Source organism: Clytia hemisphaerica, unplaced genomic scaffold, assembly GCF_902728285.1.
Source record: "Clytia hemisphaerica strain Z4C2 unplaced genomic scaffold, Clytia hemisphaerica genome assembly, whole genome shotgun sequence".
Lineage (NCBI taxonomy): Eukaryota > Metazoa > Cnidaria > Hydrozoa > Leptothecata > Clytiidae > Clytia > Clytia hemisphaerica.
In genome coordinates, this window is record NW_027103716.1 from 111160 (window position 1) to 130124 (window position 18965).

General features: G+C 34.6%; 2 protein-coding genes across 2 annotated transcripts; one reads left to right on the forward strand and one right to left on the reverse strand.

Annotated features, from left to right (window-relative positions):
- The first annotated feature begins 10719 nt into the window (after positions 1 to 10719).
- Positions 10720 to 16108, forward strand: LOC136804248 (uncharacterized). The gene is made up of 7 exons (XM_067060948.1): positions 10720 to 10830; positions 11206 to 11364; positions 11860 to 11882; positions 13239 to 13304; positions 13814 to 13919; positions 14180 to 14295; positions 14876 to 16108. The coding sequence occupies exons 1-7, from the start codon at positions 10791 to 10793 to the stop codon at positions 15653 to 15655; spliced, it is 1290 nt and encodes a 429-aa protein (XP_066917049.1). The 5' UTR covers positions 10720 to 10790; the 3' UTR covers positions 15656 to 16108.
- Positions 16109 to 16881: 773 nt separating this feature from the next.
- Positions 16882 to 18706, reverse strand: LOC136804247 (cyclic nucleotide-binding domain-containing protein 2-like). The gene has a single exon (XM_067060947.1). It carries the CDS (start codon positions 18614 to 18616, stop codon positions 16964 to 16966), a length of 1653 nt encoding a protein of 550 aa, XP_066917048.1. The 5' UTR covers positions 18617 to 18706; the 3' UTR covers positions 16882 to 16963.
- Positions 18707 to 18965: the final 259 nt, after the last annotated feature.

The following is an 18965-nucleotide window of genomic DNA, read 5'->3' on the forward strand; positions in this document are numbered from 1 at the left end:
AAAGTCCTTCGGAAGATATGGGACCCGAAATACCCCTTGGTAGCACTTTTCTGTGAAATATCAAATCTCCAACTTATTACTAAAAACGGGGGTTATGTTATCTTTTTTAACAGTGCAATTAAAAGTTGGAAAATGTTAAGTGTTGGTGCATTGGTATTATTGGTATCATTGATTATTTCGAAACGAAGTCACAGTATAATTGTTTTTATTGAAAAGATAAGCATGAACTTATATTGCCTTTGTTATTTTTAAGTCATTAAAGAACTTTGCTAATTCCCAAAACACTAAACACAGTTTGGCTATGAGGTCATTAAAGAGATCGTAAAATGTGTTATGATCAAAAAACTGTTTTATCAATCATATCGCTACCCCCGTTTTTAGTAATAAGTTGGAGATTTGATATTTCACAGAAAAGTGCTACCAAGGGGTATTTCGGGTCCCATATCTTCCGAAGGACTTTTCTGTTTGCCTTGAAATTCAACAAACTTCTTAACCTAAGGTTGAACTACCACTGGTGTAAAAATGAACGTTATAGCATAAGTAGAAAAAAAGCTCAATTTTTGCAATCGCAAATTTAACCGCTAAAAATCGCGAATTTTTCAACCAAAAATACATTGAAATATAGCACTTTTGATTCTCTAAAACAAGCAAAAAAAATTTCCATAATTATATTTGACTATCAAAAGTTACAGGCATTCTTGTTTCCACTGCCAATTATATCTGGACAGACTTTAGTAACTTACTCCTTTGAGGTCCTGTTTAAAATTGCTTCAGTATAAAGGATCGAATATAAGATTTTTCTGTCAGTCTTTTTCCATTCTAGACCTAACAAATTTATGAAATTTATTGGTTATTCAGGTGGGTTCAACTAGAATATATTTTGATATCTGTACTACATCCCAACAACGCATTATGTTATTAATAACCCTCTCAATATATGAGTCGATGTAATATTTGAGTGCCCACAATTGCTTATCTCGCGATATTTAATGATTGAAACCGACTGGGCATTTAGTCATTGGGAAATTTCGATTGAATAATTTAGAAATTTTGCTTCCGTTGTCATCGAATAAACATTCACGACATCCTACAGTCCTAGGTAAAACCTAGTTATTTATTCTACTTCTACTCAATATTTGAAATTTTGATAACAGTGTTGGCAGGGTAATTTTTCCGCTTTATTTTTCTCGCGGGATATAACCCACCTCCGTCCAAAGGAGGCGTCATCATCATGGTGTCATCATGGAGTTTGGAAAGGGTTTGTTTCCAAAAAAAGGTACCGTAACTTTGTTTAATATCAACATCCCTCGTCTAAATTCGACACCCTTTTCTAGAGCTGAAAAATAAAAAAAAGGTCGAAATCAATTGTAAAAGGGGTTACGCACGATACAAAAATCTCGTGTTCGCAAGCGAAAGGTTTTTTACACTACATACCGTAGCGCGTAGGATTGCTAAACTTCCTTATTCCCAGCGAAACTTTCCGATTGCTAGTGTACAACAGAAAAGGACCAAACGCCACAAAAGTAGATTTAAGACCAATTTTTGCCTGAGACGCCTAGAAGCGAAAAGATCCCGGAGATGGGGTAGGTATGTTTTCCCGGGAATGAGAAAGTTAACCATTTTATGATACAATTATAAAAACTTATACCCAGCTGTTTGCGTGATGCGTGATCGGGAAATAATTCGAGGCATGATTTGGGCTATTATAAACCATGCAATTTTCATGATCGTCACGAGAGCAAGGAAAATTTCTATCAATGCATTTTAAACATGTACAAACTCTGGTGAACCAAAAGAAAGTTGATATTCTATTTTCAAAACAAACTGCTTTTTTGAAGTTTTTTTAACTCAAATATCTTAAAATTTCGGCCTAAAATAAGAACATAATAAGGATTTTTTGGTATAAAAAATGTCTTATGATACTTTGCACAAAGTAACGGAATTTCGTTCCGTCTTTTTCTCTTTTCTCGTTTTGTTAAATCAGGGGGTAATGTATATCTACAAAAGTTGATCTTGTTCATCAAAAATTGAGAATATTTTACAATAAGAAAACCAAAGGAAAATTTATATTTTCAAAATAGATGAAATATTTTGCATACAGTATACTTTCATATATAAAATATTGGAAAAAAGGTTTAATATATAAAATATTGGAGAAAAGGTAAAATATATAAAATATTGAAAAGAAGGTAAAAAATTATAGCATCCAAAAGTTATATTTTTTGAAATGCATGTCAAATCAAAACAGGGAAACAATTTCATAATTTCAAACATGCACTTTTTTTAATATAAAAACAATTTTATAAGAACAACGAGGCTCAAAATCGCCAAAAAATAGGAACAATGTAAGAACAATGCTGAGCCTGAAACTACTCAATTTCAAGCAATTTAGGGGTCAAAGTAATAAAAATTGGGTATAATGCCTAAAATACCTCACTTACATCCTATTAATAAGAACATGATAGAAGCTCAAAGTGCAAAAAAAAAAAATCAAATAAGAACAGTCGAGGCTCAGAAAAATTTTACTGGTTGTTATATAAAAAAAAGTGTAATGCTAAAAAAGAAGAAAAAAAATTTCCTATATACTGGGAAACATTTTCATAATCTGAAAGAACGTCGAAAGGAAAAAATTCCCCTAGCAGAAGGCATTTTATAATTTTCAAAAGTATGCTGCAAAAGCAAAAAATGTCACATAATTGGCAATCATAATTTCCAAAAATTCCAAAAAGAAAAAAAGTCTTCATGCCTGGATATTGCTTGAAAAAATTTTCAATTGAGGCGAAAATAAAAAAAATGTAGCGTTTCTGGAAACCAACCGGGTGAAAAATAATAATTTTCTGATCTGGCCGCGGACTATGAGTTCATCTTTCAGGGATTTTTTCAAGCACTTTGAGCTACTACCGTTTTTGATATTTAGATTGAGTTTCAGATGTGTGACAGCACATGAACGAAGCGAGCCCGATTTTGAGTTGGGAGTCTTGGGGCGCTCTAAGAACCCCTAACCCCTTAATAAATGTTTTCCTACTGAATAATTCTATCTATTCATACTACATACTTTCAGCATGATTGAAATATCCAGCTTAATAAAGTTTACAGACGTCATACTTACTGACCCTGTCAATATTTTTATCAAATAGTCCCTAGTGTACAGAGATGCCTTTAGATGGCATTAAAAGATGCAATTTGAAAGGAATCAGAATGGTATCTGATAACAATATGAGAAAGGCACGGGAAAGGCATCCGTAAGCCACTTTTGTCAAGAAAATGACTGGTCATTTTCTTCTAGTATTTTGAGGACTTAAACGTTCTCTTCGGTGGAGAAAGCAGACAAACTCAATAACCCAGTTGAGTTTCATAACTCAATCTTGGATTGAGTATTTTTGCCGGTATACGGTAGTAAAAAAGTGCTTAGAAAAATCCCTGTCTTTATAGTTCATTATTAAAAAAATCAAGTTGGAGCATTTAAGCTATCAAAGTTTGGTTAGATATAGACATTTTATTAAAGAGGCAGCCATGTTGAATAATTATGTACTCCAGCATAAAAACAATGATACAGCCATGCATAATTACTGTATCATGCATATTTAAAAAATTATGCATGGCTGTATCATTGTTTTTATGCTGGAGTACATAATTATTCAACATGGCTACCTCTTTAAAAAAAGGTCTATTCCCACTTGTAAATCAAGATTTGTTTGTTAGTTAGTAGTTGATACATTAGTATATTCAAGGCTTACTTCATACTGTTTGTACATAAAAGTTATCTATAAAGTTCTATTTCAATGATCTTATTATATACGTTTAAGTCATCAAAAAGATCAAATAAAAATGTTTTTCTGGCCAGCCGCATGAAAGCTTTTTTCTTTCACCCGCATTCCGGAAACACTACGTTTGTTCATTTTTGCCTGACAGCAAAACTTTTATACATTGTTTAAATGCATGTGGAAGAAAATGTCAAGTTCATGACAAAAGTTTTCAACATTTTAAACGCACGGTGAAGAAAATGTCCAAATTCACAGCAAAAATTTCCACGTTTTAAAAGCACGTGGAAAAAAATGTCCAAATTCACAGCAAAAATTTCCACGTTTTAAACGCACGTGCAAGAAAATGTCCAATTATTCACAACCAAAAGCTTTCCACGTTGCATTTTTAAAACACCAAGGGAAATTCAATCACTAATCAGTAGATTTTGGTCCGGGTTTAAATTTTTACATTAAAGCTATTCAACCAGTTCATATCCAACCACAACCATTTCCTTGGGTGCCGCATCTACCATCTGACCATCATAAAAATTATTTTTCTTTGCTTATAGTGGTACCGTAAGTGGTGGCGTAAGTTGGTCTAATCTCGACATACGTCTTCCAATCTCGAAACCGGATCTGTAAAATAATCAAAACAAACCTTGAATGAAATCCATCAAACTAGAAGTTCAGTAAACATTGCAATCCTTTCAACAGCTTTCAATTAAAAAAACAGCCAAATTATAAGCAGTTTTACACAACACACGAAACGCATGCAAACTTCCTTGTAACTTTCTCATGTCCATCATTAAAATTTTACAACTTTGTTACGCTTCAAGTCACATGATAAAAATAATTTGCGCGCTTAGTCGACCTGGTTTCCATTTCCTTATTATTTATTGCAAGCACACGCTCTAGGAGGCGCTAGGAGGCCACGTTAAACTTCTAGGCACCGCACCTAGCACACCCGGTCCCTTTTCAAATTCATAAGGAAACCGGGTTCTTTTAATTATTTTCGGTTCACGGTAAAAAGGTCTACTAAAAAATTCCAGGTCGCGTGCAAAATGTTGTTGTGATTTGGGCCGCATCTTTGTTGAAAGCATGCTAATTAGTTTTTTAGTGATTTATACTACATCGTTAAAGTGTTCTATTCAAATATAAGTAATAACAGTTCACATTTCTCATATTTTATATTAACAATCTGTACCGTGATAGAGAGAGAGTACAATTTAGTGATTGATTGATAACTTTGGTATGTATTTGTTTATGTTTGATTTTTTATTTGAAGACCAGCCTACAGCTATGTCGAGATTAGAAGACGTATGTTGATATTAGACGATCCTACGGTAAGGGAGTGGTAATTTTTCAATCACAAATTCCAACTTTCATATTATTCCTATCTCTAAAAAAGGGTGTCGAATGAAATTAGAAGAGGGATGTCGAGATTAGACCAACTTACGGTTGTAGCTATGGAAAATCTTGTGTTTACCCACGAAACTGCCTAAATTTCCGAAGCTCATTTTTTAAAAACTACCCCAAAGTCCTGGTCCGATAATGACTTTCTTTTTATTACGGAGCGGAAACCAAACGAGCAAGAGCCAGCAAGAGCAAGTCATTAAAACTAAAAGTCAGCGCTCCGTGGTTGCGATGTAGGTTTTTGTAATCGATAAACATTAATTACGGTAATTTTCACAGTTTCTTGTTTCTACGTCATTTTTTAACCTCTTAAAGGAGAACGTGTCATTCTATAAGGAATTTTATAATACTTCATGGCAGATTAAAAAGACAATTAGAAAACGAAAGTTTCTTTGTTTATCATTTTCCCATTTATGGCAAAAAATGAAATTTTCAGAAAATGCTTTATTCGATATGAGGATTCCTATTTCCGTAGATTCCCATCCCCCATGGTTGCAAAATGGTAGCTATGGGTATTTCCTTTTGCTATTCTTTTGCTATTTTCTTTTGTTCTCTATGTGAAGTAAAGACACTTCGCAAATCGAAGTACTTCCACTAACTGCTGGTCGTTTTCCGCTAGAAAATGGGAAGAATCTCTTATACAAAATGACTATACTCCTTTAAAGCTTGACCAACTCAGTGAAATTCATGTAGGATATGTAAATTTTAAAACCAATGTTTTACCTAAAAGACTTTAGACTGTACCGTCAACACTGCTCTAACTTGGGACTATCAGTGTGGCTCGAATTCCTCAGATCCTTGGTTAGGAAAAGCTATACCTGTTTACTTTTTTCTTGCCAGATTCAACAAGCCATCAACCATCAAAATTAATACTGACATCAAAAGATTATTACTGACATCAAAAAATTCACACGACCTTTCCACTAGACACTTCTAAATGATGTCATTATGAAGATGTTCCAAAATTAACCAATTAGGTTTACAATCAGAATTCCTCTGGGAGTTAGCGAGTCGGGAAATGTAAAGTTACGTAATAGGTAATACATAATTTTTCCGGGGGTTAAACGCATAAAAAAAATTGAAAATGTTTTGTTTTTTTCTTCATTATATATTTAAGTTTCCATTATCAAAATTCTAGAAATGCTAATTTGTAGACCATATTAGAAAATGTTATATATTTCGCAAAATAAACACTTACAAAAGCTATTACTTACTATTTTTACCCCCGCTTTTTAAACAACGTCTTCTCTGGGCGTGATATCAGGCGGAGACAAAACATCCTCATCATAAGATTCTCGGGCCGTCTTATTGTTTGTTCCTTTTGTCGAGTCTGTCGGTCCTATTGTTCATGCTAAATCCATACACGATGACGTCAATAGCGTGTTTATGTATCGGAGATATTCTACAGCTATGGTTGCGGGGCTGCCTGTACGGGTAGGCACCAAAGGCGACATGTCATTGTCTACTTTGCTTTGTATGGGAAAAACACCAAAACACAGTATAAGCAAAGTCGACATAATTACTAATGTTTGTCGGCATACCTGAAAATAAAAACAAAAAGATTATCATATCATTACTTTTGCATGAATTACGCTACCTCATACGTTATTATAAAATTATACAAAACGAAAGCGAGTCTCGGCCGCCCGCCTACAGAGCGCGGGCCCTAATATGTTTTCTCTCGCAAATCGGAGAAAATCAGCCTTTTTAACCTGAAATTGAAACATTGAGCGATTTCGCTGGGATTATTTTGTCTTTTTGTGTTGAACATTAGTACAAGACACCATTTAGAAACCATTTTGACCCTTTCCTGGCCTTTTATAGTCTTAAAATGGGCAAAAAATACCATTTATACTCATTTTTCGCTATAGTGCGAATCAAAGACCCCCCTGGGGAATGCTTGATTTTTTACCTAGGAGGTTAAAAATTGCGCAAAATGTAAACAATAGATTAAATTTTCACAAAAAAATATTACACTTTGAATTTTTTGACTTTGCCGATCTACCCTATCTTCAGGGGAAAACGAAAGTGATCGATATTCTTCGAAGAAAGAACTTGCCAAAAAAAACCCTAGACAAAAAGATGTGTTTTGAGGTTGGGAATGGATCCTGCGAAGATGAAAAAATTTTGACTAGGCGTTTTTTTGGCAAAGCCAAAGCTAAAAAGGTTACAGGTTTTGGGTAATCGAGGCAAAAATCAGCAAAAAGCTGGTGTTTTCTTTAAATCTGAGAATCGCGATAAGATCCTCACTGACTATCTGACAAAACATGGGACGGCAATTCGGTCACCATTTCACCGAGCCTCCAAAGTCATTTGATTTGAGTTAATGAACGGCGTATTAAAAAATACACAATTTCTCTTTTGCACCAAGTAGGCTTTTAAATCGAAATATGAAAAAAATCCATATTGGAACACGCGAGTGTCTGTGCACTCTAAGAGGAACAAAGAAGTATGATTGATAATCTTGGTGGAGTTATCAAAACAAATTTGTTGTCAAAGAGATTTAACAGCAGTCAGGACCTCCTTTCACTTTATCAATATTACGCAAACGGCAGTGTGCGCTAAATTATTTTGGTTTTGCTTTCAATTTCAAACAAAGGTCTTAGCAACAGGGCGCGCGTACATAGTAACGGGGCTGGGTAGAAAAATCTAAACATAGAATTCAAAAAAAATACCGGTCATCGTATAGAGCACTAAAAAATACCCCCTTTCTTTGTTTAGTTTGTTCTACCTTGGATTATAACATATCTTCAAATAACCTTTGCCCGCTATCAGCCAGCGCGGTAATCTTTGCCCGCTTTAATTCTTAGATAATGAATAAGAGAGGTGCGCTGAGCTAAGCCGTGCTCGCAGGCGATAAATTTTTGTTCACTTAAATCTTGTATATTTTAGTGGTATTTATCCAATGAAAAGGATGTTGACAAAATATGTACTGCGCTGACAAAATATGTGTGGCATTGATTATGACACCATTAAATATGTCAATGTGGATTCAACGCCCGTTAAAGAAATAGTTCTTTTTATCGTGAAATTTAGAAATACGAACAATTAAAGGATCAAATTTAATATTTGTTTCCTATCTGGATTATAATTAGCATTAGACTACGGTAAATTTTCACGAAAAATATTTCACGATGGCGGTACGCCCAATTGCGCCCACGGGAAAGTACCAATTTTTAATTATTGGGAAATTGGGGAAACCAGTTCACCACGTGAATAATAAACGTACCGAATGAAACCTGACAGAAGGTTTTCAACCAGATTTATTCAGATAAAGCTATAAAAGTTCATTACTTATGGATTTTAAAAGCTACATAACCAAAAACGAAAGTTGTTGGGAAGGAAAGAGTAAACGCAAGACAGGAGGTTTGGTTGTGTTGATCAGGTATGTTTTTATCTATCCGAACTAATGTTATAAAAGACCAAGGAGGCCCTGACTGAACAGTAAGTGAAAATACAGACCAGATATCAACCAGTCCCAAGATAGAGCAGTTGACGGTACTCTTTAAAGCTTGACCAATTCGAGAATTAAGCAAGGTATGTCTGCATTGCACAAAAAGTTACAGTACTGGTTATACTACATATATACATCCAGACAGTGTCAATCGAATGAATCGAACACAATCGAAAAATTGCGATTCGATTGTCAAACGCAATCCATTGCCACCCTCTTCAATTTTGCTTGTTTCCCTCTTTCCCTCAAAATAATTTGCTGAACTTAATCCAGTAAAATGTATTGACCTTAATCATAAACCTGGTTTTCAGCCCTCAGGAGGATAGTAGCTCTAAGGAGTTGCTGAATTTCGACTTAATAGTTTCAATATATTACTTCGTGAAAAAAACTCGAGTAGTACTCAATGTGGTTAAAATAAGCAAAAACCAGTTGTAGTGTATGGTGATGTTTTAAGATAAAAAAAATAATATAAAAATAATTTAGATTTTTCAGAATGGGGCTTGTGGTTTAGCTGTTAAGGTGAGTTAGTTGGATGATGCAAAAGGAACATATTTTATGGTCACCTGATGAATATTTTAAGGATCTCCAACTGTATGTGGTATACAGTACTAAGTGATGTATGTTTCCAGACAATACAGTAATCGACATGTGATCCCTTTTATAATGCTTTTAATTTATCCTTCTATACAAAGAGAAATTAATAATTTGATATTTTATGATTTACTGATTCCAAAATTAGGCATCATTGCACTACTTAGAGAGTGTAGGTGGCATCACCAAAGGGTGATAAACTTCAATATGATGTTCAGGCTGTGATGTGTGCAATGCGTAAAAATAACATAGACATTGCAGATGCAAATTTATGGAGTTTATGGCCATGTTATGCTAACTGGCATTCTCTTGCAGGAAAATTTTTCTAGAGCATTGAATATGGTCACATAGTTTGCAGAGGGGTATGAGAACCCCCTGGGTTTATTTCATTCCCCTATATACCTATCTCCCCTTCTGTAATGAAATCTTACCCTCCCTCTTTTTTTTTCAAGTCATGAGTCAAAAATGTCAAAATGTAACAATATAACTAGCCTTTTTATTGACATGATACAAATTATTTTGTTTTGCTGGTACATTTTTTTACTTGAAAACAGCCATCTGTTTGATTCATCTCATGATTCATTTCCAGCCCCAATTTTTTGGCATATCTTTGTATCCCCTACAAATGCCCCCAAAAAAATCAGCATCCCCCCTATTTAAAAAAGGGGGTGCAAACTATGTGTTTCAATTATTGAAGCTTTTTTTCATGACAGAAACTTATTGTACCATCTGACAGAGCTCGAAAAGTAGGTCTCCAAATTGGGTCATTTTTCTAGTTTCTTTTGTTGTTTTTTATATATTTTACTCATGCAAGGTATATTTTGAATGAATAAATTGTGTTTCCATTAGATAGTGTACGATAATGACAAGTTTCCGACAGAGAGAAAAACAATCTGAATCAATATCCAAAGAATTCCAATGCTCAATATGTGGCGAAAAATTTAAGTACAAAAAGTTTGCAAATTACAAAAACAATAAATCACACTATTTACTGCTAGAGGAAACTTTTTACATGGATGATCCATTTGAAGCAACATCGAAAAGACCCTTTATCCTGGGTGGTAAATGTAGCTTTTGTACGAGGACTGTTTGTATCAATCAGAAGTGCAGTTTATATTACACCAAACGTTTTTGTACAGAATGTGTGAAGGAAAAAGATGAATGTTTTCCCAAAGAAATTTTAAAAGATGTGCCTAATGGTTGATAATTTAGACTTGTTTTACATATAAATCTATTAAATTTAAAACTTCTACTTGTACAATTGTATTTTATTCAAGAAAGAAAGTATTAACAAGAGGTGAAGGGGTGTTAAAATAACGAAATAATCTCAGTTAAAGTTAATCCTTTAAAATGAGTCAATAAAGGGATTTGTAGCCCCCTTATGCAACGTTTCCCCTAGATTTTTAAATAATATACTATTACCTGTTACTCAAGTTGTTATATTGTTATATTTTTTATATAGGGGTAAAATATAGTAAGGTTATTTCAAAGATTCTAACTAAATCTATTGACCGATTTTGTTTTTAGATAATAAGTTAAGAACAAGAAAAGATAAAACACTTGGATAGAAGAATACTCAGTGACAAAGAATGGATAATGAGGATATCAATCTAGTAGACTCAGATACAGGTAATATTCTTTCAGCTTTATATCGGTTTCTATAGCTACTTGAACAAAGAAACTTGTTATTTTATTTATGTAAATTAACCCAAGTCGCATTAATTTATAACAATTAAAGAAAAAAATAGATCCAGTGGTAGTCTTTAGGTGCTTTAAAGCACGGTTGGAAAGAAGAGTTTTAAGTTTTTTTTTATGAGAGTTAAGCTTTAGCTCAGGACCTTAGGCTCTAAAAGCTAAAAAATGTTACAATAATAAAGCATTACGCAATTCTCGCCCGTGCTTTAAAGTCAGAAAAAAAAGACGTTCAAATGCCCAAAATTTTCGATATATTTCGGTGGTGATTGTAGAAAAAAAATTCTGGAATATTTTCACCCTCATTTTTAGATTATGAAGATTCAGAGTTGAGCATATTAGGGGACAGTGATAGCGATGGTTTGGATACTTCGGATACATCAGATGATGATGCTGGTAGATGGTTCAGTGAAGGAAGTATCTCCAATGCTTCCTCTGATTCTTCTCTCTACGAATCTTTCGGTGAGGAAGGTAAGCTGTTGTTCTCTCCTTTGTTTTTCTTTGAACTGGGTGTTTATATTCATGTAGAATGAAGTCAAAATCACTAAAATTGTGTAAAAATCAAATTTGTTACAGAGGTTTAGAGGAAATGTTCGAAATCTAAAAAAAAACTCCACTTCAAGGAAGCCGGGAACAACCTGAAATCTATTGTGGCTGACATAATAATTTTTTTCTACTATTCAACCTGATTATTATTTTGTGAAAACATCTTTGGCCAGATAGGATGTTAATACACGTTTTTTACAAGAACAAACTATAAAAGAACAAAAGACTTTAAAGGCCCAAATATTAAGAGAAGAGAAGTTAAGAGCATTATAAGGTTTTGTGAGCTCTAAAACACCGGATTTATTAGGAAAACGGACAAAAATGCTTAAAAATTTAAGAACATCCGAAGGCTTTAAAAATTTTGTATGTTCTTATAAAAAAAATGTACTCGAAGTGTGTAATTTTTTCTAATTTTTTTAGGAGAAGCTGGTGGATTTTTCGAGGTGAGTTAACTTTTACTGTATTTAGTATTTTCACATCAAAATAAACTGGGAGTTTCTAAACATCAACCAGAAATGGCGACCACGACCAGCGACCACGACCGGCGACCAGATAAATTTGGGTTATCGAGTTTTTCCTCTTTCTTCACCATACAGTCTTTCTCTTATGATCATTTATTTATCGAATTGAAGAGTTTATCTGGTCGCTGTTCGTGGTCGCCGGTCGTGGTCGTCATTTCTGGTCGACGTTTAGAAACTCCCCTTTACACGTTTTTTTTTTATAAGAACAAACTATTTAAGAACATAAGGCTTCGAGGCCCAAAAATTTAAGAACATTCTAAGGCTTTGGAGACTTAAAAACGTGCATTTTCTTAAGAAATTACATCAAAATGCTCAAAAAATGCTGAAAATAAGAACATTTTAAGAACATTTTTAGGCTTCAAATCCAAAAAACTAAGAACATCCGAAGGCTTCGAAAAATTTTGACGCTCTTATAAAAAAAATACGTGTATCAGTTTTGAATTTGAAACAATAACTTCAGCTGGCAAATTTTCGCCTTTCATTGAATGTATATGAAATTTTCAACCATCGTGAATATCTATAAGTCAAACGAGTATTGCTATAAATTTTATAAGAACTCTCTATAGAGATTTTCTGATTGTTTAGATATGATGATGATTGTTCACCTACAAATGAGAACTATTAGCTCAAGACAAATATTCCTCTATTTGAATTTTCAAGCATCGTTCTTCCTTCTTCAAAGCAGCATATAGAAGGATTGTTGTTTTTTATATTTTGAAAAGTATTTGGTTTTTAGTATGATGTATGGTTTTGATAATTCCTTGCTGTGGAAAAAAGGCCAGCGTTTCTATTTCATGCAGATGTGTTTTTCTTAGTATTGGTGTTTAATTGCCCTTAATAATTAATTGGCAATTACTTGAAGAAAAAAGTTCACACATTTTCGAATCTCTTGAATGACTCAAAAGAGCATTCGGTGTGTTTCATCAACTTGTTATTGCTTGCTGTTTTTTTTTGCCGCTAATTACATCTTAATTGCTCTAAAGACACGCTTCTTTTTTTACAAATAAAAATCGCACACTAAAATAAGACACTATTTTTAACTACACATTGATGTTTAGTAGCATTATTTTTTCTTGGATATTGAAAGTAAGAATTTTTAGTTTTGAGGAAAAGTTTTACTTCCAGTCTCGATATTTAATGATTGGAATTATGTTTAAAGAGTTTTAATATAAGGCCGGAAAAGATCCAGTCCCAGTCCACTATTATGGTGCACAAATGACGCGATAATTGTGTCTTCAGGTGTCTTATATCTCATAATATTATTTTTTATTTTTTCAGCTGATGAATCAACATTTGGAAATTTTCAACCATGAAGCGGACTCCTTCTTCAGAGTCTCCTTACGAGTAAGTGTTTTAATCATATGTGATCTCTTTCCTTTTATATTGATCTGGGATGCTGGAATTGATGTAATAAGGCAAACTTGAGCATGGTCAGTCATGAATAAAACTGCCAAAATGTCGTCGGCGTTAGTGTTGATAGTTTCAGCAGTTATTTTGATGTCAAATAGAATTGCCTACTTAATGAATTTGTGCCAAAAAGTACCATTTTTTTCGGAAGCTTAGAATCCTATAATTTTATATAATCATTGGCACAGTTGAATTTAATTTGTGACCGCTGGACTTATTATTCTCAACAAGGGGTGTACAGGCGATATGGAATACATACTATCTTAAGTCAGTTTACAGAAGTGTGGTCAACCTTTTTTGCTGCGGTGTTTTAGGTACCACTTTCAAGGGAATTACTCTCGTTAGAGCATCATTTCCACTTGAAAGTCAAAAAAATTGCAAGCTGTTTATCTTAAACAGATTCTTCTAGGTTTCTCTAATATTTATTACCCCTTTGTTTTGTTTAGACCTTATACGATACCTTGATGGAGTTTATGGAGGAACGAGTTGGACCTACACCAAACCATATCATCCAATCTCTTCCCACTATCAAAGTCACTCTCGCTCAGCTTGGTACGTTAGTTAAGTTTCGTGTGGATTTTGTTATAGTTTTTTTTGAGATATTTTCCTTGCTTTTAATGTATAGAATCTTATAACAGATCATTGTTTCTGTCAGCACCAAGCTCTGCTAAAGGAATACTATGATGTGATGATTTTACGAGCTTCGCGTCGTTGAACCTCGAGTTAACAAGGAAATGGTAGTACCTAATGAAAGACCACGTAAAATAATATGTTTGTTATTAACCGAGTAATTTCTATTTCTTTTCATTTAGCGACTAACACAAGTTGTCCAATTTGTTTTGTCGATTACGAACCCAATGAAGAGTTGGTGAAGCTACCTTGCAATCATTTGTATCATAAACCATGTATAGTTAGTTGGCTCAAACTGGTAAGCCATCTTTTTGTAAAAAGTCCTCGAGGAAAATAACATACAGTTGACTCTCTCTAATTCGATCTTCAAGGGATCGAGGAATTTTCTTCGAATTAGAGAAAGATTCGAATTACAGAAAGTGTTTTATACTAATTTCTAGCTAAGGGGACAAATATTTTTGTTCGAATTATAGAAAGATTCGATTAGTAGAGGCTCGAATTAGGGAGAGTTCACTGTAGTTCGACCTCTCCCTTTCTTTAACGTGAAACAGTTTTTTGACTAAGCGGATGCTGAGAAACAAGAACCCTGCCACACTATGACTCAATTTCTAATAACATTGATTAGAGAATACCCCTGTTTTATTAACCCTGTTATAAAATCAATTGCGTGGAAATTAATTAAAGTCATTATTGATGAAGATTTGCTTGCTTTTAATGGATAAGGATTTCAATTTTAAAGTTTTAGTGGGTATTCTCAAACTTGTATTGTATTTTCAACTGGGATGAGAATTCAGTGTAATTTTTTTTGAGACCTTCCTGTGTCAATTTAAAACCCAAATCTCAATTTATGAAGGCTATCATTATTTTAATTTTTTTAGAAATCCACTTGTCCCACGTGCCGTTTGGATTTGAAAAAAGACGCACCAATAGAGAGCATCGATTTAACCAACACTGAAATTGATGACCTTCTTGACGGTGCGGAAAATAACGATGAAAATAATACGAACGAACAAGCGGACACTCTTCAACAATCGGACACTCAAACAAATAGTAGTACAACACGTGGTATTTCCATCTCTTCGGAAGACGACATTGAAAATACAAACACAAACGAAGCGAGTGCCATCGTTCAAGCGCATCGAATTTTCTCGCGAAGTAGTTCCCCCATACTCATTGTTGACTCGAGTGAAGAAACAGATAGCAATGCATCGCCATTCAGTTCAAAAGTTTCTATTGTTGATGCTACAAGGCGAGAACTCAATACTGGTGCACGACCAAGACTGAATAGAGGTGAAACTTCAAGGTCCAATGAGGGTAGCCAAGATAGACTAAATATTGCTTCGTCTAGCAGTAGCCAAACCAAAGGAAATATTGATTCTGTTTCCAGGCTAGGCAACAGTGAAAGCGACCTAAATAGACTTGAAAGATCTTATGATCAAAATAAACCACATTTTAGTGGGTCTAGTAGTAGTAGCAGCTCACGAAACAAACTAGATACTGGCGTGATATCAAAACTAAATAGAGGTGAAAATTCATCGTCAATAGATAACAGAATCAATGTTGGTGCAACAAGCAGTCAAAACAAACGGCAGACAACAACTCATACGATTAGCGAAGTACCGAAAAAACGCAAATCTAAAGAAACGGAAATTTGGTAGTTTTTGTTCCATGATATAATAGAGAAAAAAACTGGTTTTGGTCTGGTCATCTTTTATGGAGCTGATTCATACGGTGGCCAACAAATGGCTTGTCACTGGTGGACCACCGTGTCTGCGGTTAACCGAATAAAAACGAAAACTGAAAAGGTGGCGTTGTGACCGGTATTTGATCAGTGCAATCGATTGATATCAGACGCATGTTTACCTTTATATCAAAAGCTGAACGATTGATTGTGACGCTTTGACTGAGCGTGGGGTTAGAAATATTATTTTTAGTTGCTTTTTGCACTTTGCGAACAACGAAATTTAGCGATGTTTTAGTTCGCTTCAAAAGACATTTGTGATACTAACATCATTTGTGAATAGGTGAATATGATAGGATTTCATAATAGGTCAGTTATTTTATGGGCCACGAGCTACTGAATTTACAAAAGTGGCAGGACACATACATTACGCACACTTTACTGTCCCAATTGTAATTTTCACCTTTCCATTGCTATTAGCGAGATTATGTATCTGAGATATTCTACGGCTACGGTTGCAGGGTTGCCCATGCAGGTCGTCACCAAAGGCGACATGTCGTTGTCTACTTTGCTCTGTACGGGAAAAACACCAAAACACCGTATAAGCAAAGTCGACATAATGCCGTACGTCAAATATCGAACTTGCTTTCACCCGCCATTACTTGCCTTACTCGCCATTTCCCTCGCCACTTTAACCGTAGCCGTAGAGAATTCCAGATACATAATCTCGCTATTGTCCCTCCTTCCTCCTCTTGATCTTACAAAACTTATACACATTACACGTTTCTTTTTTTAAAGCAAATCAGTGTGGCCTGAAAATATTAGATCTATTGTGTTCTTAGGTCTGCTGCATCGTACTGTGACAGAACAATAGATACAAATAATGTCAATTGATCTCTTTGCTCATGAAATTAATGCCTTTTAGAAATCCAAACTATGATATGATATTTAGTATAATCAATTATTACCGATAGATAGTCATCAGGGTTTTTTTATATTTTTGCAATATTTATAACAGATAGTTTGCTTTTTCATAAATTTCTCCCTTAATTGCTGCTAGCTGCTTAGTGTAAAGATGAGATGAATATAACAACTGAAACCGATAATAAGTCAATAATTTTATAAAGCATTCATGATCAGATACAGTTATAAAGTGCTTCAGGACCGTCTGAAAAAATTGTGATTCTGAAATAAGTTGCAGAGGAAAAGAAATTCAAAAACTAAAATCACAATTTTTACGCACTTATGTTCTACAGCCTTACACATTTTTTTCTAATGTTTTTCATCATTCTTTGAGTTTGTCAACCATGCTTGTTTTGTATGCATCCCACCGGATTTTTGCGTGTAGCTTCTCTAAAGTGGGCGCATAGGAATTCCTCTCCAGTGACATCAGTTTAGAAATAGTACAAAAGTCGGCGTACCTCATCAGTTTGTTTTTGTTGATCAAGAGACATTCTGCACCGTTGCTAACCAAAATTGTTTTCTCCGTTGCTAAGGCTTTCGGATAACTGTCTGCTGAATCACTTATAATTGTTCGTACCATGTTTCGAACGCGCGGGAGGAGCGAGTCCAACCCGTAGATATCCTTGTGGTGGATTGTGCTGACTACAACATAGTCTTGATGTCTCAGATCGTTTTTGATTGTTAAGTGAGGCAATCGACGAAGAAAGTGATTGGTTTGAGAATTATTGAGTGTCTTCTTAGAATCTTCCGTAGAATTTAGAGAAATGGAAGGGATATCAGAACGTCTCATATAAACACTACACGAACCAGCTTTGACGATGTAAATGAATGGAGAATCATGAATATTTCTTTCAATGACGTCACTTTTAGCGTAGAATTCGACTCTCGTCGACTCGATGGCGTTAACGAGCTGCTCGATTGGATATGTCTTGAATAAGTCGATTGATTCGAGTAAAAGCTGTTTTGATAGTTGTGTCTCTTGTGTGAAAAAGATAGTTTGAAGATGTTCCCTTTCCAGTAGAAAAACTTCAACGTCAGTTTTACAGACCAGACTATACTGTCGTTTGTTGGTCTGTAAAGTCTCGTTCAGATCGGTATAAAAGCCATGGCTCAGTTCTTGAAGATAACGTTTTCTAACGCCCTCAGCTAAATGAAGTGTTTTTACTTTTGAAACAAGTCCGGATAGGATGAAATAAAACCGGTCACTTGTGCGATTTTGTAAGCATATCACCCTTCCCGGATCATAACTCTCATATCCGACCATTTTTGCCAGTCCGTCGTGTTTGTCCCTGGAGAACATTTGGAAAACTTTGTATTTGGATAAAATGAGCGTAATTTTCTTCTTATCTAAATCACTTCTTCGTTCGGGATGAACTTTCAAACATTCCTTCACGTCATCTGATAGTTTGTTCAAAACTGAGAAATTTCGTGTATCGAAGTTGATGCTTGGGTTATTTTTCTTTGACCGAATTGGTGGAAGTATGTTTTGTTGTCGATCTTCAGGTCGTCCAACTCCGATCTGCATCAAGAGTTTGTTATCATACAGTTTCCAGTAGCGCGGTATTCGACAAATAATACAGACAACTTTTACTTTGCGACGAAATTTGTGTAGTGAAGACTGTGAGAAAGCATGACATTCGAAGCTCGTATTGGAGTTTAAAAATCGTTCAGTTTTTTTTACAAGAGCTTGAGTAAGCAGTGGAGAAATGATCGCGTTTTGCGATTCCTCCACGAAGCGACGGATTTCATTTTCACGTGTTTTCAATTCTTGTTCTAAATTTCTTGACAGTTGACTTGGTTTAATTTGTAACCTCTGGTAAACGGTCTCTTCCTTACGCAATATGAAATCTCTCGTCTTTTTCTTGGCCACTGGAGGCTGTTGATAGTTTAATGGTGATAGTTCAATCTCTTGATTTGCATCTATAGACTCTTCGTAGTCTATATCTAATATTTGTCTTTGATATGCTTCTTGCATTTGTAGACTATAAAATTATCTTCAAAATCTTCCGGGTTGCTTCAATTCTCATGTATTAGAATGCGACACTGTTTTTGAGTTGCTTTGCGGGATTCTTGGTAGACGAGTTAGACTGATTTCACACGTCTATACAATAGCCATATGAGTCTCTCTTGTGTATTGTATTCTCTTATCTACCACGCGTTTCTGTGACAATCCGTACTTTAAAAACAACGTCCTTTTTTTCCTGACATTGCTTTATCCTTTCAAAATAGAAAGTGAGATTTTTTTTTTATTCATCGTATATTTTGATCATAAAAACGTACGAAAGGCGGTTTCATAAACTGTAAAAAAGGAGAAAGGATTTAGC